The following is a 27,293-nucleotide window of genomic DNA, read 5'->3' on the forward strand; positions in this document are numbered from 1 at the left end:
TGCTTTAACATAGAATCATAGAATAGTTAGGGTTGGAAAGGACCTCAAGATCATCTAGTTCCAACATCTCAAGGTTTATGACAGTTCTATCAACTCTGACAACATACAATTTCCAAATTCTGTTTCTCTGACTTTAAGCATTTGTGGCAAAAATATTAAGCAGTTTCCTAACACTGAAGACTAAGCCAGGACTGCAATCTTCAGCCTAGACTAAAGCAAAACTCCACCAGTCATGGTGTGCCTCAGAAATTCCTGCACAACCAGTGGTGTCCTTGGGTCCCTAACTAGGGACCCTGTAACAAGTTTCCACATGTGCACACCCCATCTTCTCACTTGGGCCTGGCCCTCAAACATACTTCAAGTGGACAAACCCAGAACTAGTTTTAGCTTAAGCACAGGGTACACCTCCACTTGCATTAAATACATTTATTGCAAACATCTTTACACAAAAATAGGTTCTCTCTAGGCCATTCACATGCAACTTAAAAGGTAAGAAGCAACTATCTATGACAATACACAACACACTTCAAGATACTTAATCTATACAAGTTTAATGTTTGCCACACTTGGTAGAATTATTACATCTTTGAGCTGCTCATCCACACACAGCTTGGTCAGCAACGTCTGCAGAGGGCTCAGGAGCCCGAGGTGTTGTTGCTGCCAAACCGCTGGTTGACGCTGTGCAGTAAGTGCTTGGGGAGGCAATTCCAGGAACTGGCCAGCATCTCCTTAAAACAAATGACTGCTTCGAGGCACAGCCTTGGGAGAGGGAAGACACAGCCACAGTTAGTGTGACCAAGGGCTGCAAGGTAAGCTCATTCTTTACAGCTGTTTAATGAGGGCTTGTTCTTGTCATTAGTGCCGCATGTGTGCTCCTGAAAGACATCCTGCTCTGCCTGCTCCTAACTGGCTGCTGTCCTTTCAGCATGCTTTAGAGGAAGAAATCTTTTTTAAGTATTGCAGGAATGCAAGAAACAGGCAGTAATCCTGCGCTACCTGGCTTGGATGGAGACAGGACAGTTTAATGTTAAAGTCTTGCTTTCTTACTGTCCTGGTTTCAGCTGGGATAGAGTTAGTTTTCTTCCTAGTAGCTGGTGCAGTGCTGTGTTTTGGCTTTAGTTTGAGAATAATGCTGGATAATGGTCCATCCCTGGTGGTGTTCATGGCCAGGTTGGATGAAGCCTTGGGTGACATGGTTTAGTGTGAGGTGTCCCTGCCCATGGCAGGGGGGGTTGGAACTAGATGATCTTAAGGTCCTTTCCAGCTCTAACTATTCTATGATTCTATGCTAACACACCAAGGTTTTAGTTGTTGATAAATAATGCTTACCCTGATCATGGACTTTTCAGTTTCTCATGTTCTGCCAGTGAGGGGGGAACATGAGAAGCTGGGAGGGAGCAGAGACAGCACACCTGACACAACCTGTGGGTTTTACATTCTTCCAATTCTCCCATCCCACCCAGGACGGGGGTAAAGGGGAGGGTGTGAGCAAACAGCTGCATGGTACTGAGCTGCTGGCTAGGTTTAAACCATGACACTTACCTTACAAGAGATCGTGGTTGTAGGGAAAACACAAGTATTTCATTACTGTGAGCCTGGGGGTGGGAGGGAGAGAAACAGTTTGGTTATGTGGATTCACATCACTACAGCAGGAGCCAAAACAAATGAGGCTCACACAAACAGACCCTGGAAAGGGAGGCAATGGGGCACGCAGTGGGCTTTACACAGATCGCAGAGGCAGCAGACAAGCCGAGTGCAGAACTGCTCACTGCTATATGGGAAGATAAAGGCACTAGGGGAACTACAGGTGAATAAAAAAACATATCTAGGCTGCCTCATACAGACAACCGGAGGAGAGTGGATGCACAAAGGGGCCAGAGTCAGACACTCTCCCTGTGCAGCTTCAACTTGTGCTGGGAGAGAATGGGAACACTGTGGCCAGTTTCCAAGTCTTCATGGAATTGCACAGAGGGACTTTAGAGACGGGGACTGTATCGGGCTCAGAAGTCAATGGTTTTGGCATTTTTAAATGGTTGTGCCTGCTCCCTGAATGCACATAAACCTATCACGTGCCACAGCAGTGCTGCCAGCACAGGAGGAGGTGTTGCACCACTGCTGTTTGCCACCTGCCTACTCCAGCTGATGCACACTGCTACATACACTGCAAGGTGCTGGCACACTCATTCCCAGCCTCCCTCTCTAGCCAGCTGGTGTTTCCACGATCTCAGGACAGTCCCAGCCTGGCTGAAGAGTCCCCTTCTCTTCAGGCTGTTTCTCCCCCACCAGGCCTCTCTGCATGCAGCGCACTGAAGAAATTACCTTGGGAGGGGGTCCCTGAAAACACTCACATGAGAAGCACAGGGCAAAGCTGAAGATGTAGTTGGGAGGTAGGAGGGAAAGTAAGTCATGGTTTGTTTAAATAATGATGTGGTTGCTAGAAAAGCAGAAAAACATTTTCCTTTCAAGCTCCGTTTATGCACTTTTGTAAGTCCTCACAAGATCATGCGGCTGACTGCAAGCCTTTTACACTTGCTGCAGTGGTAAGACTGCAGCTCCTGCGGGCAGGACCAGGCTGCACAGGAAGGGAAAGCTCAAAATAAACTTACAGCTTTTGAATGGGCAAGTAAGTTGTTCGCACAGCCCCCAAAGATGATCACCTCTCCCTCTTCGCTTGCACAAGCAGTATGCCACAACCTAGAAGCAGAGGTCAGGACTGCATTAAGGCAAAAATCAACCCCACCCAACAATGCCTGCGTAGGATTTGTAGTTAAAGTTAACATGTGAGGTTGCCCTTCCACCAGTGCACCGGAGACGTGACTAATTCAACAGGAGTTTATGTTTGGAGAAAGAACAGTGGTCAGCAAAACACGGGTTATATAACGTGTTCTGGTTTGAGCTGGGCTGTGACGCTCAGCAGCATGCGCTTGCCAGTGCAGGCATGCATGACAGCAGCGGTCCTGTGGCTTCTACAGGATGGCTGCGATGAGCTGCTGGTGCAAACTTCATTTTCATGTCCCACTTGAGCCAGAAGACAGAGCGAGCAGGATCAGTCAGATTTTGTAATGCTCTCCTAAGACTTGGGAAAGAACTAATTTTGTACATATGCTCAGTAACAACACGGCACCATCCCACTGTTCCAAAGAGGGGAAGGGCAGGTGTGGGGGCAGCAGCTCAACCTTGTTACTGTCCAGGAAAACAGACCCCTCCTCATCCCTGCCAGCAGCCAGAGCAAGGCCAAAGCAGGCAGACCAGGAAGTGTCAGTGCTTTAACCCAGTTAACCTTGATCAGAACACTTCCTCAAACCTTCACAGTAACTCACATGACGTGAGTGTTTTCCATGCCACATACGTGCATCACAGTAAGTTTGATGGTTTTAAACTGCAGGTCATCATCTCTCATTTACTCAGCAGGAAGACAAAAACATCCTGGGCATGCACAGGATTAGCCTCTAACAAGGATGCTAAAAATAATGACACCTGCCCATGTCCAGTTTGCAGGCAGAGCAAGAACACACGGGTTCCAGTTAGATGGAACAACTCAGAGGCCTTGGCAGCAGAGATTAGCCCCTAAATCCCTTTGTTTCTTGCTACTGCACAAACACTGAGCTACACACTACTGCCAGCACCAGCCCTATAGCAGTATTCATCTTGTATTTTATGTGCACAAAATACAACCTGCATACAACCAACATACCTGCACTTCTGGGGCAGATACGAGCATTAGTATTGTGTTGTTAAGAACAATGAGTGCTGTGAAAAGGAACATGTGTCCTCTCTTTGACAGCCAACATTACATGCTTCCTCACTCTCTTTCAGTAAGTTTCCAGGGGATTGTCTACTGTACCTTGGTTTTTCGGAGTAGTTATGCTCAAACTGTACCCACTCATTCTTGCTGATGCAGTATATCCAAGCATCACCTGAAAACAAGCAAAACCCCAAACACAAACAGCATTCTGTTAGTTCTTTCATGTTTGCGGCAAGTAACATGTACTCTGGTGCAACACAGTCCATTTTTGTTCTTAAAGAACAAAAGAAAGTATTTTAGGAAAAAACATACAAAATAGTGGGCTACCTGTTTGAAAACAGGCGCTTAATAGTGGTTTATGGGAGAGAAGTCAGAAGGGAAAACGGAGAACTGTAAAGCTCTTACTAACAGTAATTTGCATTAGATACAATTTTAGAGCAGATGAATTCCTATATATAATAATGTTTCAGCACACTCAGTGACTCCTGCTCTGTGAAATGAACTGTTGACAGCAAGGAGCTGGATAACAAGTGGATGTGAGGAATTCAGCAAGAATTCAAGGTGACAAGGCAGTAATTCAGCTACTATGCACAACTGCTCACATACACAAAGACAACACAAAATCCTTTTGGAACAACTTACTTAACGGCTGCTTGTCAGTGGTGAATCCTCCAAAGAGAAAGAGGTGATCCGAGGAAATTGGTGTTAAAGAATGCCATGATCGGCCAACTGGGCAAATGCCTTGTGTGATTCTGCATTTAATAAAAGCACCATAAATTACATGTATGTGCTACAATAAAATACTGCTGCTCCTTTCTGCTCTGATTATGTTTCAGATATTTCAAGGATGCAGCTTCACACCATGCTCATGTTTTATGAGTTTAATGTCTTTAGATACACTAAAAGAATTTTACCCCCATTAATACTTAAAAAAGCCTGACAGCCTCATCAGCAGGATCAGTTCTACCTGAGTTTATCACATTTAACTAGATTGATTAGAAGTGAGTAAAAATGGCACCTTCATGTTGCTTTACAAACAAATTAACTCAAGTTTTAGTACCTACATTTCATTCCACTCCCACGTATCCAAATTCAGATAGTAAAGATCGTTCATTCTGGATTCCTACAATAAAGCAGACCACAGCTGAAACACTGCTTACGTTTCAGTAACACATCAGTAACTGGGTTAGGGCTTACCCTGTATCTGCCACCAAACACATAGCCTCTGTTCCCAACTGTAGCACAGGCGTGAGCTGCTCGTGGTGATGGAGTTTTACCCTGGGAAAACAAAACATGAAATAAGAAGGTAAATTTATTTGATACATAAGAAAGAAAATGCCATTTCATCAGAAACCTGCAGTAGATGGAATCAAGAGGAGCTGGGCTGAAGAAACCCATCACATGCCATGCCAGGCACCCTGGGAGACAGCGGACAGCAGCAGACAGCAGCAGACACGGAGGGCTCAGGCTCCTCTCAGGCTCCCTGGAGAGATCACCTGGCCATGGCGAGCAAGGCAAAGGAAGGTCTCAGAGCTCCACAACCAGCCACCCGAGGGATGAAAGGCTGAACTAAAGTCAGACATAAGGCCAAGAAGAGAGTGAAAAACCATCTAATAAGTCATTCTGTGTGCAGAAACTTGCTTTTTTTTGATGGATGGAAGATCAGAAAACTCATGGGAAATGGGATTTTATTTTTCCTCTTTAAGTGTCGAGGTATTAATTTTGCTTTTGGAACAGGGTTCAGTCAGTCACAGTTAACAGACTGCGAGAAAATGACACAATAAATCGCTACACAGTATTTTTCTTGAGTTACTTCTAAAATATTTGAGATCTTTAGATAGCAAGACAAAAGAATTCTTTGGTAATCTGAATGAGGAGTAACTTATCTCAAATTTAACTTCCTCCAATTCTATGGCAATGTCACTCCATTTGCCTGTTCCTGAACACTTCTGGGACACTTCAAATGGTGTATATTTGCAATGACAGGGTGTTTTGTTTCAACCACAATTCAGCTCCCATCTGTTGCAGACCGCCTGGATCAAGAGAAACCTGCAGATGAAGCACTCTACAGACAGATAGGAAAAGCCTCATGCTCACAGGCCCTTGTTCTCATGGGAGACTTCAACCACCCTGACATCTGTTGGAAGGACGGTACTGCCCGGCACAAGCAATCCAGGAGGTTCCTCAATTGTGTGGAAGACAACTTCCTTCTGCAAGTAATAGAGGAGCCGACAAGGAGAGGTGCCATGCTTGACCTCGTGCTCACCAACAGGGAAGGGCTCGTTGGAAATGTGACTCTTCAGGGCAGCCTTGGATGCAGCGATCATGAGATGCTTGAATTTGAGATCCTCAGGACAGTGAGAAGAGTGTGCAGCAAGCTCACTGCCCTGGACTTCAAAAGAGCAGACTTTGGCCTCTTCAGGAACCTGCTTAGTAAGGTTCCATGGGATATAGCCCTAAAGGGCAGGGGGGCCCAAGACTCAAGGATCACCTGCTACAAGCTCAGGAGTGTTGCATCCCAACCAGAAGGAAGTGCAGCAGGAGGGCCAGGAGACCTCCTTGGATGGATAAGGAGCTGCTGAGAAAAATTTGAAGGAAAAAATAGGCTTATAAAAGGTGGAAGCAAGGACAGGTGGCCTGGGAAGAATACAAGGATGTCCAGGAAGCTAGGGGCCAGGTTAGGAAAGCTGAAGCCCAGTTAGAATTAAGCTTGGCTAGGGATGTTAAGGATAACGGGAAGGGATTCTGTACGTACGCAGCGAATAAAAAACAGACTAGGGACAACGTAGGCCCCTCTGGAAGCTCTCAGGAGAACTGCCTACACAGGATTTGGAGAAGGCTGAGGTTCTGAATGACTTCTTTGCCTTGGACTTCACTGGCAAAGGCTCTGACCAAACCACCCAAGTCTTGGAAGGCAGATGCAGGGACTGTGAGAATGAAGACCTTGGGCCCACTGTAGGAGAGGATCTGGTTCGAGACCAACTTAAAAACCTGAACATGCTCAAGTCCATGGGACCTGATGAAATCCATCCGGAGGTCCTGAAGAAGCTGGCAAATGAAGTTGTGAAGCCGCTGGCCATCATATCTGAAAAATCCTGGCAGTCAGGTGAAGTTCCCGATGACTGGAAAAAGGGAAATATAACCCCCATTTTCAAGAAGGGGAAAACAGATGACCCGGGGAATTACAGAGCAGTCAGTCTCACCTCTGTGCCTGGCAAAATCTTGGAGCAGATTCCCCTGGAAGGCATGCTAAGGCACATGAAAATCAACAAGGTGCTTGGTGACAGCCAGCATGGCTTCACTAAGGGGAAATCCTGCCTGACCAATTTGGTGGCCTTCTACGATGGGGCTGCAGAACTGATGGACAGGGGTAGAGCAGTTGATGTCATCTACCTGGACTTGTGTAAAGCGTTAATTTGATGGATGGACCACTCGGTGGATAAAGAACTGGCTGGATGGCCGCACACAAAGAGCTGTGGTCAATGGCTCAATGTCCGGCTGGAGACCAGTAACGAGTGGTGTCCCTCAGGGGTCGGTGTTGGGACCGGTCTTGTTCAACATCTTTGTTGCTGACATGGACAGTGGGATTGAGTGCGCCCTCAGCAAGTTTGCCGATGACACCAAGCTGTGTGGTTCGGTTGATATGCTGGAGAGAAGGAATGCCATCCAGAGGGACCTTGATGGTGATGCTTGTGAGGTGGGCTGATGCCAACCTCATGAAGTTTAACCATGACAAGTGCAAGGTCCTACACCTGGGTGGGAGCAATCCCAGGCACAGCTACAGGTTGGGCAGAGAAGAGATTCAGAGCAGCCCTGCAGAGAAGGACTTGGGGGTGTCGGTCCATGAGAAACTGAACATGAGCAGGCTTCAGTGTGCATTCGCAGCCCAGAAAGCCAACCGTATCCTGGGCTGCATCAAAAGGAGCGTGACCAGCAGGTCGAAGGAAGTGATCCTACCCCTTTACTCTGCTCTCGTGAGACCTCACCTGGAGTATTGTGTGCAGTTCTGGTGTCCTCAACATAAAAAGGATATGGAACTGCTGGAACAAGTCCAGAGAAGGGCCACAAGGATGATCAGGGGACTGGAGCACCTCCCGTATGAAGACAGGCTGAGAAAGTTGGGGCTGTTCTCAGCATCTCCCGTCTGAACACAGGCTGGAAAGTTCTCAGCCTGGAGAAGAGAAGGCTGCATGGAGACCTTGTAGCAGCCTTCCAGTATCTGAAGGGGGGCTATAGGGATGCTGGGGAGGGACTCTTCATTAGGGACTGTAGTGACAGGACAGGGGGTAATGGCTTAAAACTGAAACAGGGGAAGTTTAGATTGGATATAAGGAATAAGTTCTTTACTGTTAGGGTGGTGAGGCACTGGAATGGGTTGCCCAGGGAGATTGCGAATGCTCCATCCCTGGCAGTGATCAAGACCAGGCTGGACAAAGCCTTGGGTGACATGGTTTAGTGGGAGGTGTCCCTGCCCATGGCAGGGGGTTGGAACTAGATGATCTTAAGGTCCTTTCCAACCCTAACTATTCTATGATTCTATGATTCTGTGAAATGTACCAAACCATCACATTACAATGAGGACGTCAGGAAACAACACACTTCATTTTCTTGAGCTCCCTGCAAGCACAATACCACTGAAGCATGAAAGCAAGCAAGTCAACAGGAAAAAAGATGAAGAGAAACATATCAAAATAAAAGGCAAGTTTGGAGAGAAGATCTAGGTAAAAAAAATGGTTTAAGTCTAAATGGCCTCAAGAATCACAGACTCACAGAATGGTTTGGGTTGGAAAGGACCTTAAAGCTCATCCAGTTCCAACCCCTGCCACAGGCAGGGACACCTGCCACTAGACCAGGTTGCTCCAAGCCCTGTCCAACCTGGCCCTGAACACTGCCAGGGATGCAGCAGCCACAGCTTCCCTGGGCAACCTGTGCCAGCACTTCACCACCCTCACAGGGAGGAACTTCTGCCTAATATGTAACCTAAATTTCCCCTCTGTCAATTTAAAGCCATTCACTCCTGTCGTATCCCTAAATGTCAGAAGTCCCTCTCCAGACTTCTAGTTGGCCCTTTTAGGTAACGGAAGGCTGCTTCTCTTCTCCAAGCTGAACAACCCCAGCTCTCTCAGCTCGTCTCTACAGGAGAGATGCTCCAGCCCTCTGAGCATGTTCAGGAATACTGAATAGGCAGCACGTGACTTTTATTTTGAGAGGATGTTTCCAATGCTAGTTCTACCAACAGTGTTTCAAACACTTTCTTAACATCCCTTCCCCTACAAGCATGTTACATGTAACACTGCAAACACTGGCTGATGGCACCTCACCCAGTCCATATTCAGGAAAGAAATGAACAGTCCCACAGCGCTGACAAGATATCAAGGTATATATATATATATATTATATATATACTTACATATGTAAAAAAATAATTCCCTTAATAACAGAATTAAGATAACTTGCTCAGGAAGCACAAGAAGGAAAGAGAGCCCTAGTCACAGAGTCCTAAGCTTCATCTCCTGTTTGGATCAGACAGACTGCAGGTCTCAGGAGGCAAACCAGTGCAGCATGAGCCAGCAGTGCTGCTTCCCACCAGCCATGGCGAGTGGCCTGTGATTCATCCCATGGAAAAAAACACACTGAGCAAGCATCACTGAGACAAGATCAGCTCCACATGGCCTGCTTGTGGAGTTGTCAGACGTCTCATGACACAATGAGGTGGGCTTGGCAGTCCTAGTGTAAAGGTTGGACTTGATCTTAAAGGTCTTTTCCAACCTAGTTGATTCTAGGATTCGATGACCTGCAAGGCATTTCTCACATTCTCCTGCTAGCTAGCACTATGTATTTCAGAGAGTTCTTCCATAGAATCACAGAACGGTTAGGGTTGGAAAGGACCATATAGTTCCAAACCCCCTGCCACCGGCAGGGATGCTTCACACTAGACCATGTCACCCAAGGCTCTGTACAACCTGGCCTTCAACACTGCCAGGGATGGGGCAGTCACCACTTTTTTGGGCAACCTGTTCCAGTGCCTCACCAGCTTCTGGCATTCAGGGACTAGTTTATATTCCAAAGAAGGCAGGATCACAGAGCACCTGACAAGTAAATATTCGGCAGTTAACACACGGGCAACCTGTCAACACAACTGCAGGGTGGAAGAGGAAAGAAGGAGAAATATATTTTGAGATGAACAGGTAATCACACCTTCCAAATAATGCCAGGGAGATATAGACTAGAGACAGTACCCCCACAATGAGATACAACAGGTTAAGACAGCTTCACACTGCATTTGTAGCCCAAAGTCGTTGTGGCTGGGACAGGCCACAACAAACCCTGCACAGCTACATGAAGAGACCATTTTATCAGCATGCTGCTCTCACTTGACACAAATTAAAGCAGTGAACCTAGGCCTAGCAGAGCTGTGCCTATTTTCACAGGATACTGCAAGAAATAAGGCGCAGAATGCTCTGACGGGTTGTAAGACTTGATTAACTAATACAAGATTAATAATTACCGTAGTTATAGGCTGGCTCCAAGTAAAAGTTTCAGTGTCCAAAACATGCACATGGTCGTTCCACCCTCTAGGAAGACCTGAATTCTTTAAAAATATTAAATAAGCAACAAGTTTTAATAAGCACTAATTAAATATTAAAGTTTAAATAGAAATTATTTCCAGGTTTACCTACCCAAAAAGAGGTTTCATCGAATTCAAAAGTTCCCCGTTGTTTCCCTTCAGGAAAGTAACCATAGCCTCCAAAAAATATTAGCCTGCAACAAAACATGAATCCAATTAGAAATGCTACTACATCTGTTGCTACAAGTTAAAAGTTCTGTAAAGGTTGTGCTCTAAGAGAAGACAGGAAAACCAGGGAAGCTCCTTTAGCTTCATTACTTCCACTATGTCTGCCACGTAGGTTTTCCAGGTGTGGGGCCCTGTTTCTTGCCTAATCGACCCTACCACCCACAATAAATCCCTTTACAGCTGTTTCCCCAGCCTCAGGCTTCCAAGCTTTGCTCTGGTTCCAAACATGTGAAGCTACCAGGCCTGCTGGCTGGTTTCTGATCTTCAGCCAGGGCTCCCACACAGCAACTACAGGGGTTTATTACTGTTGCTTCCCAACTGCACCCTTTCCAAGCTCTCTGCCCGTATTCCCTAAACCCACAGTGTTCACAGACACCCCTCATAAGAAGCAAAGGGAAAGCATTACACTTAGGCATGGTCACTATGGAGGTGTGTGCTTGGCAGGGCAGGGCTGGAGTAGGTAACATCCACAGCAACTCATCTAACACATTTCTTGTTTTGTGCAACCAGCACAAAACGCACTGAATTAAGCATGTGCATTGCTGAAAGAGCCACATGCAATTTTGAGATAAAGATGGCTTCCTGCTCTTCAATCATCAGAGAAATGCAAGCTGTCCTGTAAGACGCGACCAAAAGACTGCATCGTGTGTGACATGGGAAATCCTAGAACAGGATTCTGTGAAGAGTAATTCCAGATGCAATTGCCAAGAGGAATGACGCTGATACAAGGCAGTGACTTTAAAGCAATGTACTGAGAATGTGCTGTGGAAGATTTGCTGGGAAAAGCCTACAGTTTGGACTGTGACTCACACAGAGACTCTGCAGCTTACACATACCCAAACTGTGAGTGAGGGTTTTTGCGTATTAACCATTAAAGGATGCAACAGTTTAAAGAGGCTGGTCGGGGAAGAAATCCAGCATCTTCCTGAAGCATGTGCTGCAGACAAGTGCTTCTGCAGCTCTTGCTCACACAAAGACATGACAGTGACAAAACTAAGAGCAATTAAAAGCAACTACGCATGCAAGTACAGCTGTGATGACTTTGCTAGTGGAGCCTTACTTGTTTTTGTAAACCCAAACGCCAAGTTTGTCCTTTGAAGAAGGGGGTACCCCCTGACACTCTACTCTGACCCACTGCAGCACTTTGTCCGTGGATCTGGAATTTAACATGTAGAACTGTGGAAAACAGAAAGAATTTTTTTTTACACACACAGTTAGCTTAAAGCTTTAATCTGACTGATGTTAAAATACTAACTTTTAATTAGCATGTACTGGTATATAATTATATAAATTAAAAGTTCTTTTCCTAGCTGCACAGAGCACTGATAACATTTGGAACAAAATATGGATCCAAAAACCCTTATCTTTTCGCAGACTCAAGCCCCCAACACTTTATAGAAGTAACAGGGCTATGGACATCGGGTTTTACCATCCAAAACCGGACATGGGATACAATGAACATGTGTACAAAGTAGCACTTGTCTTACAACTACAAAATCTGGTTAAAAAAATGTGGTTTTAATTGTATCATCTCTGCGTGTTACATCATTTTACATGGAGCAAAACAGCTGATATAAAATACATATATAAAATAACTGAAATGTAAGAATACGACAGCAGGAAGGAAGCAAGTCACACTTTCTAAATGTAGCTCGTTTCAGACTGTTTGCAGGCACTGCATCAAGCTACTTTCAGTTTATATTTAAGAGCAAGGCCAGAACTATTTAATTTAAACCACACTTCTAGAACATCAGAAAATATTATCAGAGACTCCAGAGAATAACATTTCAAACTACAGACCAGTTACAGATCACTGCCTCATACTATTTTGTTGAGCTTTGGAAATTCCCGTCTTTCAAAAGAAGTAAACTCAAAAGTGCCAATGCAATACAGTTTATAGTGTGAATTGCACAAGAACAACTGCAATCAAAATAACTAGTAGGTCATGGTATTTCTTCAGCAGTGTAAAGCTACCAGAGTACAATCCTCATGAAATGATGCACAGCTGAAGGCTGACCTGTTATACAAATGTCATATTATCTGACCAGAGAAGTTAATACACTGAAATGATAAAAGTCAGCCAGTTAATCACCTGCATGGAAAATAAAATAAATCCAAGCAGTTAGTACTGTGGTTTTTTAAATCAAAACCTCTTAGGCAACCACAAAAAGAATACAGCTTCTATTAGTTTACATCTGGGGAAGCTGCTGACAGGATGAGAAGGCTCATTATCTGCCTCCAAGAACTAGAGATACCACCAGTAGATGAAACTATCATGCTGCAGAAGCCAGGGAGGACAGTGACTGGATATATGCTCAGCATCCCCTGCTATTAACGTTTAAGCTCTGCAACAAGACCCAACTGTCCAGTCATTTGGTAAAAAATGTTTCCGTTAAGATTATAAATTTCTTGCTTTGGATGGATTTTAACTAACTGAAAAGGCCACCTCTGTTTGGAAAAAAAATGGGAACAAAAGCTAATGAGGAGGAACTTACTTGTGAGGAGGGGTTTATCTTTAAATAACTCACCTTGTTTGTATTGCCACGTGCGTGATGTCCTCCAAAGAGGTACACCACTCTGTCTACACACACGGCACAACTTCCAGACATGGAAGGAGGAACATCTCCTTCTGTTTTACTCTTCTTCCTAGAAGAACAGTTTAAACTATTTTACCTGATAAAAACAAACAGCAATCATTTTATCTGGGGGGAACTTTTATAACACTACCAGTATGTTTTTAGTTACAGTAGGACACTGCAGACCACTTAGTTCTGAGTTCTTTGCAGACAATTCCCAACACTGACCTAGTATGATGAAGGAGGTGGGAAAAGGCAATGTAATTACTACATGTTTTGTGGGGGAGGAGCTCCAACTGCCCTGTTCAGGGCTTTGGTATGCCTTGCACATTCAAAATCCCCCAAAAGATTCTCAGGCAAAGAGGATGCCCCTGTTCAAACTGAAAGTTTCCATTTTGCTACTGGATTTTTAATGTTTGTAAACATGGTAACCACAAAGATAAACTTCCAGCCCCTATCCCAGGCTCTTCCTAACCACAACGAGAACTGGAAGCACTGCTGAAACCATGCGCTGCAAAGCACAGAGGGGACTTGGCTTTACAGATCAAGGCCCTGGTTAGCTATGGAACTGGGGCACTGGATTCCCTTTTCTCACTCTATCAGGCATGCAAGTTTCACACAACTTTCAGGCTCCCAATGATCTAAGCTGACAAAGTAGTTTTTTTGGCTGCATCAACATTTGAAAACATGTATTAAAATCTAAGGTGTTTTTTTTTTTTCCTCCTTAAAAGGACAAAAAAATAAATAACTCAATATGGATTCCCTCACCAATATACCACTGTAATCAAAAGTGGTACAAATGCCATTTTCAGGTGCTATCCCAGGCACCCCAAAACACTTCACACTGTTGAACATCCTGTCCAAGCTGCCTCTCCTACTTCACCCCATGAAAAACGTGTTGCTTTACACATTTATACAACTATTTTACAGGTGGGAACAAATTGATCAGGGAATTCTCTCTGTTCAGGCCCTCAGCATGCTTTCTATACTGATCTAACAATTTATCCTTTTTTTTTTTCCCCCTCATATAATCAACAATTAAATGAATTATTTACTGTACCATCTTCCAGTTTCCATGTTGTAGATCCATATTTCATCTCTAGGCAGATAGAAGTCATAAAATCCCCTAACTTGGGCATTCTGCAGAACACACCAGAAAAGCAACATCAGAGGAATGCCTGACATACTGAATTACAGACTCCTGTGAATGTTTACACCCTCTCAGAGATCTAATCACAGAACAGAAAGCAACAGGAGCAGTGCCTGCCGCACTTCTGTACCTCTCACCTGCACAGCAGCCCTTGGAGAGCAGGTATTAGTATGTTTTAGCTTCTGCTGGGGAACAGATAAGCTCCCACCAGAGCCAGAGTAAATGGAAGTTAAATCTCCTTTTCATAGCCCAAACAGGATAACTAAGGTGTATAAATGAGCTACAATTTCCTTTTTAATTCTCCCACCCCCTGTATGACACCACCAGAATATACCAAAGCTTTGTCTTGAGCTACCAATTTATTTGCCAAATTAATTGATAATTCATCTTCATTTGTGTCAAAATCATAAAATGACTTAATTCTGCTTGCAGTACATGCACACCCATCATGATAAACAACCAACCTGTGAGCACTAACATGCAATATACAGTTGTGCAGATAATGCTGTAAATAAAAGCACCACTTTGCATGGTGTGCATTTCAAATCAGACAGCATTCCCTTCTCTTCATTCCCTTCCTGAGGTTCAGCAAGGCAAAGTGCTGGGTCCTGCATCTGGGCCACAACAACCCCATGCCACACTACGGGCAGGGGGAAGAGTGGCTGGAAAGCTGCTTGGTGGAAAAGGACCTAAGGGTCCTCACTGATGGCCACTGAAAATGATCCAGCTTCTGCCCAGGTGGCCAAGAAGGCCCCAGCAGCATTCTGGCCTGTATCAAATAGTGTGGCCAGCAGGGCCAGGGAAGTGATTGTCTCCCTGTACTTGGCAGTGGTGAGGCTGCATTTCAAGCACTGTGTTCAGCTCTTGGCCCCTCACTACAAGACAGACATTGAGGTGCTGGAGCATGTCCAGAAAAGGGTAACAAAGCTGGTGAAGGCTCCCAGAGCACAAGTCTGATGAAGAATGGTTGAGGGAAGTAGGGTTGTTTAGCCTTAGGGAGAAGAGAAGGCTCAGGGGGGACCTTACTGCTCTCTAGAACTACCTGAAAGGAGGTTGTAGTGAGGTGGGGGTTGGTTTATTCTCCCAAGTAACAAGCAATAAGACAAGAAGTAACAGCCTCAATCTGTGCCAGGGGAGGTTTAAATTGGATAACAGGAAACATTTCTTCACAGAGCGCGTAACAGGCTGCTCAGGGCAGTGGTGCCATCACCATCCCTAGAAGAGTTCAAAAACTGTGTAGTACTCAGTGATACGATTTAGTGGTAGTCTTGGCAGTCCTGGGGCAACGGTTGGACTTGATGATCTTAAAGGTCTTTTCCAACCAAGTTGATTCCATGATTCTTCCAACAGACATGTGAGTTGACAAAGGCAAACAACACCCTTCATTCCACCCAAGTTAACCATTTGCCAAGATCTACATTTAACATGATTTATTTCAGTATTTCAAACTCTTAAATGTCATATTCTAATTTGTTAACTGTAGCTTTTCTTCTCCAGGGGAGAGATAATTTTACAGTCACTCCCAAACTAATGGGAGATAATGACCAGCACTGTGGGTGGTAGGCGGCTTACAGCATACCTTATAGCCTCCCCAGACATACATGCAGCGCCCATCAGTGACTGCCACATGCCCACTGCGCTCAGCAGGGCTGTCGTTCTCCAGCTGCTCAAAGCTGTCCTCAGCTGGAGCTGGAAGCTCTTCATCTGCCTGCAGGTCTTCGTTATCATCAGCCATCTCGATGCAGTGCTATGGGCACAGAATAACGCATAATATGGGGCTCTAAAAGTCATCAGGGGAAACTACTAGAGGAAAAAAGGTAAACTACAGACTGCTGTTTCTTTCACAGTGATGTTTTGGTGGAATAAGTTATCCTACAGGTCAAGAAAGTTTCATATGGGGATTCCTCAGCTGTGTGTAATTTATAATAGTTTCAGTTGCCAATTTGAGCCAAGGTCTCTATCTGTTTTTAAAACCACACTTATCTATAAATTCATTAGTCAATAACAAAAAAAACCAACCAACCCACACTCGAATAAACTTGAAATATGGTTTTCACAAAAGTGAAAACTCCTGCAGCATTTCAGACAAAGTCCTTTTGGGCTGCTTCAGCCAAGTGTCCCACACACATGTCTTCCCATAGCTGTTGAACGCAGGTCATATTACCTACGCTGAAAAAAAACCCAACACAAAACAAAGGCCCGTGGTCGAAATTATGCCAGCATGCAGAAGACCAAACACAGAGCGTCCTGGAAAGACAATAAGCTATGTGCACTCAGCCTGTGGCTGCTGAGCACTGTGCAGCTTAGGGGCAAAAGCAGCCGCCACGCCAGGGCTCTGGCACGTGAGGAGCCCCAGGGCCACACTGTCATCAGGTTGCCGGTAATTCAAAGCCCCAGCTGTGGGAGGAATCAAGCCAGGAGATGCTGGTCATCCCTGCCAGGTCATCCTGGGAGCTGCCTGCATGCTCAACCTGCAATGGAGCAGGGGGATCCCTGAAAAGCCAGTCATCTTCCACTTACGAGTCACTCTCAAGTGCCTGTCTGTTTTAGCTTTCCTGCAGCTGTGAGCTCAAACCATCATCACACAAAGATTTTCAGGCAGAGATCAAAAGGCCGGGCAAGCTGGACAGCCCAAAGAAATGGTTTTGTTCAACCAGGCAAAGCAAGAGAAGTGGAAAGGCCTTTAATGAGACTATCAAGCCCCGCACTCGCACAAAATCCTCGACACCTACACTGCTCCCGACCGCTTGTCATTTAATTTGAACCGCTCTGATGATGGAGACACTGCACCACCCTGGGTAGTTTATTTTTGAGCTTTAATTACGGTTTAAATTAGAAAGCCTTAGCCACACCTCAATGAAATCCGTCTGCTTCAAGTTAGCCGGATTTTTACTGCATCCTCCCCAGCGATCAGCATTGCCTATTTTTCACTTTTTATCTTTTAACAACCTAAGACACACGGGACAACTGCCCGCTTTTAACCATTTTTTTGTCCCGTACTTGAAACGCTTCTCACAAGCCACTGCAGCTCCCCCCGGCTACCCACGACAGCCCGGCAGGCCAGATCTCCGCGGTCTCCTGCGGCAGTCCGGATACACGTTACATGTCGGGACATAGCCGTAACACAGGACCCGACCCGATCAGCAGCCCCGCTGCGCCCAGCAATGCGCCACCACCGCACTTAGCAGACCCGTTAACAGCCTTCCAGCCCTTGTCGCTTACTGCCGAGGTTTGAGCCCCCCCCCGCCCCACAGCCCGCTGCCGCCTTGCCGAGCCGCCTCCCCTCTCATCCCCATCCCCATCCCGATCCCGGGCCCTACCGCGGCGGGACACGGGCTGCTTGCAGGCTGGACGACGCCGCCACCCGCTCCTTCCCTCCCACTTCACCTCAGCGGGGCCGCGCAGCGTCAACATCCGCCGCTGCCGGCCGCTTCCGGCAACGCCACGCAGGCGTCGACCCGGCCGGGGCCCTGTCGCGGGGCTTGTGTAGCGCGGCTGCCAGCTCCGCTCGCTCACAGGAGGAGCTCGAGCACGTCTGCAGCCGGGACTCGAGGCACCGCGGTGCTGCGCGGCTCGTCAGCGGGACGGTAACCCCCAGCCTGCGGCGGAAGATGGCAGGGGTGGGGCCCGTCCGCCGCACCTACCCCCCGGGAGCAACAGCGAGTGGCGTAGTGCTTTGTCAAGAGAAATTAACCGAGCGATAAATCCTCTGTTAAAATAAGTCACAGAAGGAATACCAAAGTTCAGCACATATAAAATTACAGCTGTGCTACAATACCCAGTCACAACAGTCCCCTTTACAAATTTGTTTCAAAAACCCCCTCTCCTCAGTGCAGGCTGTAAAAACTTCAGACACTAACCAAAACTGGTCCTGGTTCAACTCTCTATAAAATTTTAATGATTGTGCTCCTGTTAACTAAATAGTTGAAACAAAAATAGCAAGTAATACATATGCTCTTTTTAAACAATAAATAAGCATTTTTTAAACAAGAATGAAATAGAAACTTTACACATCCAAAATACAATATACAACCTATTTTAAAAATGACTCAATTACAGAAAGAGTAAAACCATGTTACAAACTGCATGTAAGCTTTCCTATGTGACAGACAATGCTGCATGTTGCAACTTTTCCTTCAAGTTCCACAGTTAAACTTACTGATTCTTTTACTTGGAGCAAGACGTCTGGCTCCACCATTTGACTGGATGGTCATGTAACAGAGTTGGGTGGAATCGAACAATACAATTTGGTGGTGTTAGGAAATGAGTTACCTTTTTCAAGCCTGACAACGAGTCTTCCAAAGGTACTATGTTCAACGAACTTTCTCTCTTCAGAAAGGCTGATGCGATAAGGCTGTCATAAAGTTTTAGTCTTAAGCTTTATTTTATCCAACTGAAAACATTTTGTGTCATGTCTCCTTCAAAAAGAACAAGTTGTATGGACTGTCTCATTAAGACCATGACAGCAGAAGTTAACAATATATACAAAGTTTTATCAAGTTCCTATAATGCAGAAAATGAACGAGATTTCCATAAAAAGGATTGCTTTGTTCTCAAACTTCACTTAGAAACTCAGCTTAACATACAGTTGTTCTGTAGCTTTAGTAAAGTTCACCAACAAAAGACCTTGCTGTATGCCATGAATAAACCCAAGTGTTCAACAGTTTTATTGCCAGTGTTCATGTGGTGCTGAGTTGACTCTGTCTCTCAGTCTCAGCTTTTTTCTCTTGCCGGTGGTTAACTGCAGCCCAGAAGGTTATTTTTTTCAGCACTTGCTGCAGAAGTTTGGATGGCAAGTATGGTATTTGGTTCTTTAGGAGAGTTGTGTTTTTACCAATGCAGTCAAGACACAACCTGAAGAAGGAAAACAAAAAAAAAAAGGAGGAAAAAAATAGATTTAAGTAAATTGTCTATAGCCTATATCATGTTTGCTGCACATGTTGTGCCTGCATGTGCAAGAGAGTATAATGCACCAGTATTTAACCTGCTATGGATCACTTTATGTGGCATGTTTCAAATATTACTAAGCTAATTTCGTATTTTACCTGTCTATGTAGGATTACACAGTTAAAACCCACATGTAGAAGCACCATGCCATAACGATTTACACAATTCCATGTGCCAATGGCCTCAACTCACCTGAGAAGTGAGTAAGGTTGAGTCTGAAATATCAACAAGTCACTGCAGTGACCCTGAGCAAGGGAAAAAAGAACCATTAAAATGAGGAATGGCTTATCTCAAACATTGCTGTCTTCTACATTAATGTAACATTTATGACCACATGCATAATTTAAAATGGTTAATATATATATAATTATTTATAAATAATCTGAATAATAAATTCCTTTTTATGAGCCTAACAAGAGCAAGAAAAAAAAACACAACCCTCCTAAATTACTTTCCAAGAACACCTGAGGTCATATCTCTCACCATCACATATCAATGAACCCCGTATCATCACCAGTATTGTTGTTTTATATACATTTTTATAATCATAATGATAGGATTTCATTATTTGTTTTACTGACTGTGTCCATGAAATGCAAGTCATCCTTGCTTCCACCAAACACCATCACTTCTCCTTCTTTTCCAAGGCAGGCTGTATGCCACAATCTAGAAATAAAATTAGAGATAGAATTAGTGACCAAGTGACAATAAGCAGTTGTGTGTTGTCAGCAAAACAAATGTTAAAACTAAATTCTTTTAAGGGTTTTGGAAAAGCATTAAGTTTACTTGTATATTAACCTCTTCACCTCACATAGACTGTCCTCCATTCTTCACATTTAAGTTGCTTTTGAAAAGACTTTTGCTATAATGATATAGGTTCCTTTTTTTGCAATAAGGATGAAGGTTCCTTTTAACTAAAATGGAAAGGCCACTTTTTTTTAAATCCTATGATTCCATTACTTAAAATTTTAAGATTCTTCTGTCTGAGTGCTTAAGTAATGGATTTTACAACCTGCTCTGTGAGCCTGCAGAAACAAAACCTGTTCTTTATTGGCCTTCATTTTTCTTATGGAAGAATGGAGAGTAAGTGCTGAGTGCTAAGTAGAGTAAGCGATTATGAGCGTTGCTCTCTTCTGTTTGGCCATTTATTTTCACTGAGTGTGGTGGGATTCAGTATCTCTGAGGTTCCCACTCCTTTGTCAAATAGCACTGAAAGGGTAAATTGATTCAAAACTTATATGGGCAGAAGAGGCAGTCATGCATGTGCTGAGCACAATAATGGAATTCTAACTTCTTAGGGAACCAAGACAAAGCCTTTATTGCATAGTATTTACCTCTTCAGAGGTAAAAAATAATACCATATAATATTACTAATTTTTTTTAGGAATATAAAAGGAGAGAGCAATATGGCTATCCATCTCATGAGATTTCTGAGGAATTTTATTACATTTCTTACAGACCAATATATTTTTGTCTTTGACTCTTCTGATACGTATAGTTATATATACTTTGTGTTATTTATCACTACTTCAAGAAAATGTTACAGTGGAAAAATTTTAGAAAACAAAACTATACAAAAGAAGCTTTTGCCAAGAACAGCTTTTGTTGTCCTTTTTCTTTTAAGATTATTTCTATTTCTTTATTTCATAACTACAGTTGTTAATGGCTATAAGACTGGGGGGGTTTCAATACTGACTCTTAACCCAAACATTAAGATGAGAACTTCAGAACATGGGTTATCCTGTTCCAGGTTTTAAGATTCCCCCAAAGTTTCCTGGGGATCATTACTGTGTCAATTACTTTCATCATGCCCACATGAAAATTGTGTTGTGCATATAAAAGCACATGGTATAAAAAAAAAAACCAAACAAAACCAAACCCACACCTGACTTGAATAATTTTGCTTTAACAAAGATTCTGCTATTTCAGCAGCTACACCTTACTAGATTTACTTTTTATTATTAGCAAATCAAAATCTATAATTTTTCTACTAGCATATCACTACTGAAGTATCGCCAGATGATTATCACCACAGAGCTCTGGCCCTTTAAATCTACTTAACCACAATAATATGCACCAGAACATTCACATAAAAGTAAACATTCTCATTTTCTTACTCCATTCATATCAGTAATTATTCACCATCTTCCTTAGGCTAAACTGTATCCCACCTTTTCTCTTCCTCATACCTGTAGATAGGTCTGTCTCTGCCTTATCTGCATTACAAAATCTCTGGCCTGGATTTCGTCACCGAAGAACACTGGGAAGCTTTTCCCGCCTTGACTCTGTTGACATCCTAGCTTGCAACCTGGGGCTTTTTCTACAGACTGACATCTCTCCTCTCACAGCTACTCTAACTTAGCACCTAAACATTCTAACAAAACATGTTAATTATACAGATGCTGAACTGATGTAACCTTTTTACACAGCTCTTCTAACTATAATAGCAGAATTACATTGTAATGACATCACTGGGAATCCAAGTTAAACATACAATTTGCTCTGTATTTTAACCTGGCATGCAAAATGTTAGCTGAAGTACAATTAATGGACAGAAAGGAAAAGAAAATATTTTCTACCAATACAGAATCACATATCTATAACCTGGAAGACAATTTTTTAAAAGTTACTGAAAATGAAAGTTGAAGGAAATTAACCTTTACAGAAGGAGGGACTCAATTTTGAATAAGCATCAGGAAAATACACTAATGCATATATGACATACTGTGCATTGCTATAAAACAATAGAAATATACAAAAGAAGTACATATATATGTATTATTGCCAGTGCATTTTACATCCTGTTGTAAAGTCATACGAGTGATAAAACTGACCTAAACCTTTTTCAGCTGCAGAAATCCCATGTAAGTATAGGGATACCATTATGGTACAAATACGTACTTCACACTCAAACTAGTTCAACAGAGAGAGAGGCTTTTGGTATGGCCTCTTTTATCCATGTTTCTAGGACTTCCTGAGAAATGTTTTAAGTACTTTTTAAATTTTTATTTTTTCAAAAAGGAGAGGGAGGTTATTTACTTCAATAAACAATTAGGTCAATGAAAGAGAACTCTCCTTAGCCTACTACAAAGTGCATACCAATACCCTGAGGTGGTGGAGAATCACAGAACACGTTTGGACTTGAGGGAGTTCTGAGACTCTTGTCAGCATGTCATCCAAAAGTTCTCTTCCCTTTGGAGAGTCTAGGCTGCATGTGTAGTACAGTCTCCAGCAAATTTAGTGGTGTCAACCTCAGGAACCCTCTTTGGTGCTTCTGCTGCTGCAAGGAAGGTGGCTTGTTCAATAGCCTCTCTGCCAGCACAGCCAAGTGACAGTTCCACTTTGCAGCCTAGCATGGGATCTGCCCTTGAATTGCCTGAAAACCACCTGGGGTTCAAGAGTCACAGGCTCCCAACATCCAGCCCTACTGCCAGAGGTTATTCCAGCTTAATTGCAGAGCAAAAGCTGAGCTGGAGCTCTCTGAGCTACTGCCTGCAGAAAAAGCACATTCAAGCCCTTCCTGATCCTTTTCATGATGCACTAGTAAAAATAATCACACAAATCCACTTCAGCAGTTAACTTTTACAAGACCATCCATACAAAAAACTGAACACAAGGAAAGGTATGATCCTTGAGTGCTAATGATGCACTTTCTTATTTAAGGCAGTCATTAGTCCATCTATCATTTTCATAATTGTAAAAAGACAGAAAATATTCAGTGAAGCTAAGATATACATTTATTTGGGCTTGAAAGAGTCTGAAATATAAGAAAGCAGAAAACTTGGTTTAACAGTGCTGTTATATTTAAAAGACAGCCTAGAATAAGATAAAACAGGGAAAAAATGAATTGAGGTAAAGGTATTTCAGTAATATAAAAGCAGAATGTAAGGCAGGCAGCATGCAAATGCCAAACCACAACTGTACACTATGCTAAAAAAAGTTTTTATAAAATTGTGCTGAGTACCTGGTGAACGAATGTGTAGAATGAACTCCATGAAAAACTGAGTATTTACTATCTACAGCAAATCAATTCAATAGTATTTATGTTATAAACACAGAGAAGGTTTTAAACACTGTGTTACAAAATAGTCTGTGCTCTGACAGAGCAAGCATCTATTTTCAATGGCAGCTTCAACATGAAATTTGCTTTCTTTAGTAAAAAAGAATTAATAGCAGTCTTAAACTAGAGAGGGAAGAGGCACAGAGCCTGGAAGAGACAGTATTATGGTTCATACTGGCAACACACATTCTAGGACTTGGTCATTCTGGTTGGCAGTTAAGACCTTGAAAAATTATAAAACTCCACAGTCACTTAATGTGCTGTTTAGTACTAAATTCAGTTTTGCAAAGCTGTAATCATAATTAGGTGCTCCTGCTCAGGGCAAAAAAACCAACCAACCAACCACAAACAAACTAGTTATTTTATAATACTTTTGAACCCTGAAAGGTGCATCAACACTTTCATGGTTGTCTCCCCCATGTTTCTAATAATGTATCAACATTAATCAGCCTCTATTATTCACATAAGTTATTAATCCCTCAAAGTTATGTGATTACATATTCTTGTATAAAAATAATTTGGCTATAGAACATCAGGTTAGTTGGACACCCATATCCCTCATCATAAAAAAAATAAAAATATCTTTTAGTTCAAGTAAACACAGACTATAACAAATACAGAAAGTAATAACATTGTATCAGGTAGGAAGGAACATAAGTTAGTAAAGGAAACTGCACTAATTTTCTAGAATATTTTTATAATATAGCTTAAAAAGACTGATAATTTAAAATTACTTCATTTTTAAAAATGCTTATATTTCAGCAAACATCTATTTTTGTATACCTAGGCCTACTCTTAGGCAAATGGGTAAGTTGTTTCCATCCATTTGTTGTAATGCTGTGAATCCAGCCATCACCTACAACGTAAAAACATACATTAGCATTCTTTTCCTGGGACAAAGTATTACCTTTTGTATTTATACAAAAAGCTCTGTGTTCTAAGAGCACAATATATTAAGATAACTAACATCATCACTACATTAACTAGCATCTTTTCAGGGTGTAATTTAACTTAAACACTCAACCACAGAAAGCATGGAAAACTGGAATTAAAATACACTTTTCTTTTTTCTTGATATATTGAGAAAATCACCCCCTCTCAGTGGAATATATCTTTGACACTCAAAACTATATTCACCAATTTCACATTTTTTCATAAAAAGAAGCCTTTTCTAGAAAAGCAATTCAGTATAAGACTGTTCTACTTCCTATTTAACATTTTGTACCTGTGATTTGTTACTCATCCAAAAATCTACATTATGTTGACATTATTGTGTCTTCTCCCTGTAACTGCTATTGATATCAAGTTACCCCTTGTCCGTCTCAAAATATGTGAGACTCTTGCCTTTATTCTTTTAGATGACAAGACAGTTTGAGGATTTATTATCTTATGTTCTCATTGTACTACACAACGTATGTCTATAAAAATAACAGCTAGAGAAATACTCAGCGCCATGAAAATCCTGTAACAAGATTTACGTTGAAGTAGTTTGAGAAAGACAATGCGCACACTACACGAGGTTAGTACTTAAGTGTACCATAGAATCATAATCTCTAAATTACTTACTTAAAGGAACATCATCAGAACTTAGTCCCCCAAAAAGAAAAAGTCTGTCATCTCCTATAGCAGTCAGCGTGTGCCAGGACCGATCTTTTGGTTTCTCTCCGCTGATACTAATTCTTGGTGAAACAAACAAAAACAAATGTTCAAAGAATGCTGAAAATTAACCTGCCAGAAAATTTAACAGTTAGTTTGTCGCAGAACAAGCCTGAATATTTTCCTGGTGAAAAAAAACCTGCACTTAAGCAATCCGAATTTACTCTTGAGAAGAGTGATGTTCAAATCTAAACACAGCAATTTTCTGTAGTAACTGTTCTCTGAACCATCAGTTATGTACATACCAATGCAAGGACAAAAGCATTGTTATTTTGCTTATTTTCTTAAGATTACTAAAGCCACTACTTAATGTACAACTAAAAACCACTTAGGACAGCAAAGGATGAACTACATATTCAAATAAACTGCACAGTATTGAAGGAAAACAGACTCAGTTATTTGAGATAAAATTTAATGAATCCTGAGGGCTACAGTCTCTCTTCTCTGAGGAAAATTATCTTAAATGATATAAGGACTGTGTCTTTACCTTCTATCCAAAAGCTACTACCTCTTCAAACATTGTGCCTTTTAACACAACAGAGAGTCACCCAAACTTTGAGATAAATTTTAGTAAAAAGTGGAATTCATAAGTACAAAACAGATGTAGGTTTATTGTTCAAGAAATGTGCTCATCTTACAAAAACATAGATTTGATTTTTGTTTCATTTTAGCTACACAATTAAGTATGCTTAATATGAGAATCTGAGCAGAAAAGAACCTGAACATAATGGATTACCTATAATGGGTGGCCTGAATTCACAGCATTCAGCTGTACACCTAAGTTTAAACACGTAAGTGTACATCTGTCTCAGGAAGATCCAAACAGAGCCAGCATATAAGAAGGACCTCCAGAGGGCATCAGCTCACATAGTATCTCGATACTGTGCAAAGAGGCAACTCCTATTGTAAGTATCTAAAGTTACACACAAAGAATCTAGGCCACTGCGTACCCAGTATGTCCTCATTTTGGAAAGCTGGTGGAAAAAACAGGTACAAACACCTGTAAGCTGTCTTGCAGTGTCAGAATTTTAGTGGGATACTGTCCAGAGCAGGTAAGAAGGGAATGTTCAAACCAGGCGGACAGTAGCTCAAAGAACCAGTTACTTTTTTTATACCTCCTCTTTGCTGAAGTGAGGTCAGTGTAATACACACAGATGTGTACTCAGTCTACAATATGGACAGTGCAGACAGTCATCTGTATTTCCTTTATAATCAGTGAAGAGAAACAGGCTCTTCAAAAGCACAACTCTTGATTTATTTTAGATCTCTGACTTAGCAGTAGTTGTCTTTGTGCTCAAGAAGTACCTGTTTCTCTTAACTGAGTGCAGAGGAAGCCTAGAGTGAGTAATACAGGCATCCGCAGTTCAGTTAGAGGAATTTCACTGTTGGTGACTGCTAAGCAGTTCTCCATCTGGAAGCAAAGACTGAAAAGTCATAGCTAATTAAACTGTGATGGCAATACTGTCCTAAATTTGGCTCTGAAGTTGAAGCCAAGCCACAGTGTTTGAGTGCCTGCTTTGCATAAGTCTTGTATAAGATGCGTCTAAAATTGGTAAAAGGGCAGACTGTGCTGAGATACGACCAGCTTTGATATTTAGAAAAATATATACCAGACATGGATGGGTGATAACATTTCAGTCTTTCACACTACTGATACAAAAAATTATCATGGTAACAAATATGATATTGAATGTTTTGAATAAGAAATCAGTAGAGCTCAGGGAAGGCAATGTAACTTCTGGGCAGTGGCAAATAAATATTGCCGTGTCATGCTCGAAGATATTCCTGGATTAGTAGGTTAATATTATGCAATTTCTCAAGAAACCTGCATAGAGTAAGAAAAAAAAAAAAAGAAACAAAACCAAACCTTGACATAACTGGTTAATGAGAAGCCATGGGGCTTTAAATAAAATCATTATTGTAGTTGGAATTTTTCTCTCAGATGACCGGTGAATGAATTTGAATGTAGGACTGTACAGACCAAGTCCTCCTTGCTGGACTATCTGTATTTTACAGAAGAACTTCAAACAATTGCAGTTAGTTTGCCATGGTCAGCAGCATTCAGAAGGCAAAGTTTTTAATCTGCATTAAATCCTCGGGTCTTATTTAGTGATAATTCATGTGGGCAGTCAAAGGCAATCTCTCTGCAGATGCAGAATGGCTGAGATAATTATGATATCAAGATAAGAAAGGCTGCATCTTGCCCAATTTTTAATTCATTATTGGATCAGAATTTTCAGTAGAAAGGAGTCTGAAGCCATAGCATGAGAAAGGAAAGTTTCCTCGCATGAAACACCTGAAGGAGAAAATGCTTACCCTAACAGCAAACAAGTCTGAAGGAATTTCCGCATCTGCAAAATACT

At 42.4% G+C, this 27,293-nt stretch overlaps 2 protein-coding genes across 7 annotated transcripts in view; both read right to left on the reverse strand.

The window, feature by feature from the left end:
• Positions 1 to 411: 411 nt before the first annotated feature.
• On the reverse strand, positions 412 to 17,753 carry KLHDC2 (kelch domain containing 2). Of its 3 annotated transcripts, none has more exons than XM_062635612.1 (14): positions 17,588 to 17,752; positions 15,847 to 16,014; positions 14,178 to 14,257; positions 13,070 to 13,187; positions 11,602 to 11,717; positions 10,426 to 10,507; positions 10,254 to 10,337; positions 4,943 to 5,023; positions 4,810 to 4,868; positions 4,388 to 4,497; positions 3,845 to 3,917; positions 2,607 to 2,694; positions 1,543 to 1,595; positions 412 to 759 (listed from the first exon to the last, which is right to left on the reverse strand). In XM_062635612.1, exons 2-14 carry the CDS (start codon positions 16,000 to 16,002, stop codon positions 636 to 638), a joined length of 1,224 nt encoding a protein of 407 aa, XP_062491596.1. In that variant the 5' UTR covers positions 16,003 to 16,014; positions 17,588 to 17,752; the 3' UTR covers positions 412 to 635. The 3 variants fall into 3 exon arrangements, with proteins under 3 accessions (XP_062491596.1, XP_062491595.1, XP_062491597.1); XM_062635611.1 differs by having other exon boundaries at positions 17,655 to 17,677; XM_062635613.1 differs by lacking the exon at positions 15,847 to 16,014 and having other exon boundaries at positions 17,588 to 17,753.
• A 383-nt stretch (positions 17,754 to 18,136) lies between these two features.
• Positions 18,137 to 27,293, reverse strand: part of KLHDC1 (kelch domain containing 1) — a 31,095-nt gene continuing 21,938 nt past the window's right edge. For 2 of the 4 annotated variants that reach the window (XM_062635609.1, XM_062635610.1), the window contains 5 exons: positions 24,841 to 24,953; positions 24,058 to 24,130; positions 19,796 to 19,880; positions 19,407 to 19,459; positions 18,137 to 19,121 (listed from right to left, as the gene is read on the reverse strand). In XM_062635609.1, coding sequence (XP_062491593.1) covers positions 18,947 to 19,121; positions 19,407 to 19,459; positions 19,796 to 19,880; positions 24,058 to 24,130; positions 24,841 to 24,953 — 499 coding nt within the window. In that variant the 3' untranslated portion in view covers positions 18,137 to 18,946. Of the gene's footprint in view, positions 19,122 to 19,406; positions 19,460 to 19,795; positions 19,881 to 21,403; positions 21,589 to 24,057; positions 24,131 to 24,840; positions 24,954 to 27,293 lie in introns of those variants that run through there. The other 2 variants (XR_009967943.1, XR_009967942.1) reach the window with 2 other exon arrangements.

This window comes from Pezoporus occidentalis, unplaced genomic scaffold, assembly GCF_034315485.1.
Source record: "Pezoporus occidentalis ecotype Australia unplaced genomic scaffold, CSIRO_AGI_Poc_V1 ctg46, whole genome shotgun sequence".
Lineage (NCBI taxonomy): Eukaryota > Metazoa > Chordata > Aves > Psittaciformes > Psittacidae > Pezoporus > Pezoporus occidentalis.

Excerpts from the sequence above, each read along its gene's own strand:
- KLHDC2 (XM_062635612.1), bottom strand. The coding sequence starts at position 16,002 with ATGGCTGATGATAACGAAGACCTGCAGGCAGATGAAGAGCTTCCAGCT. Across the intron at positions 11,718-13,069 it reads CACGTGGCAATACAAACAAG|TTCTACATGTTAAATTCCAG; the intron begins GTGAGTTATTTA and ends TGTTTTCCACAG. Across the intron at positions 1,596-2,606 it reads TACTTGCCCATTCAAAAGCT|GCTCACAGTAATGAAATACT; the intron begins GTAAGTTTATTT and ends TCCCACCCCCAG.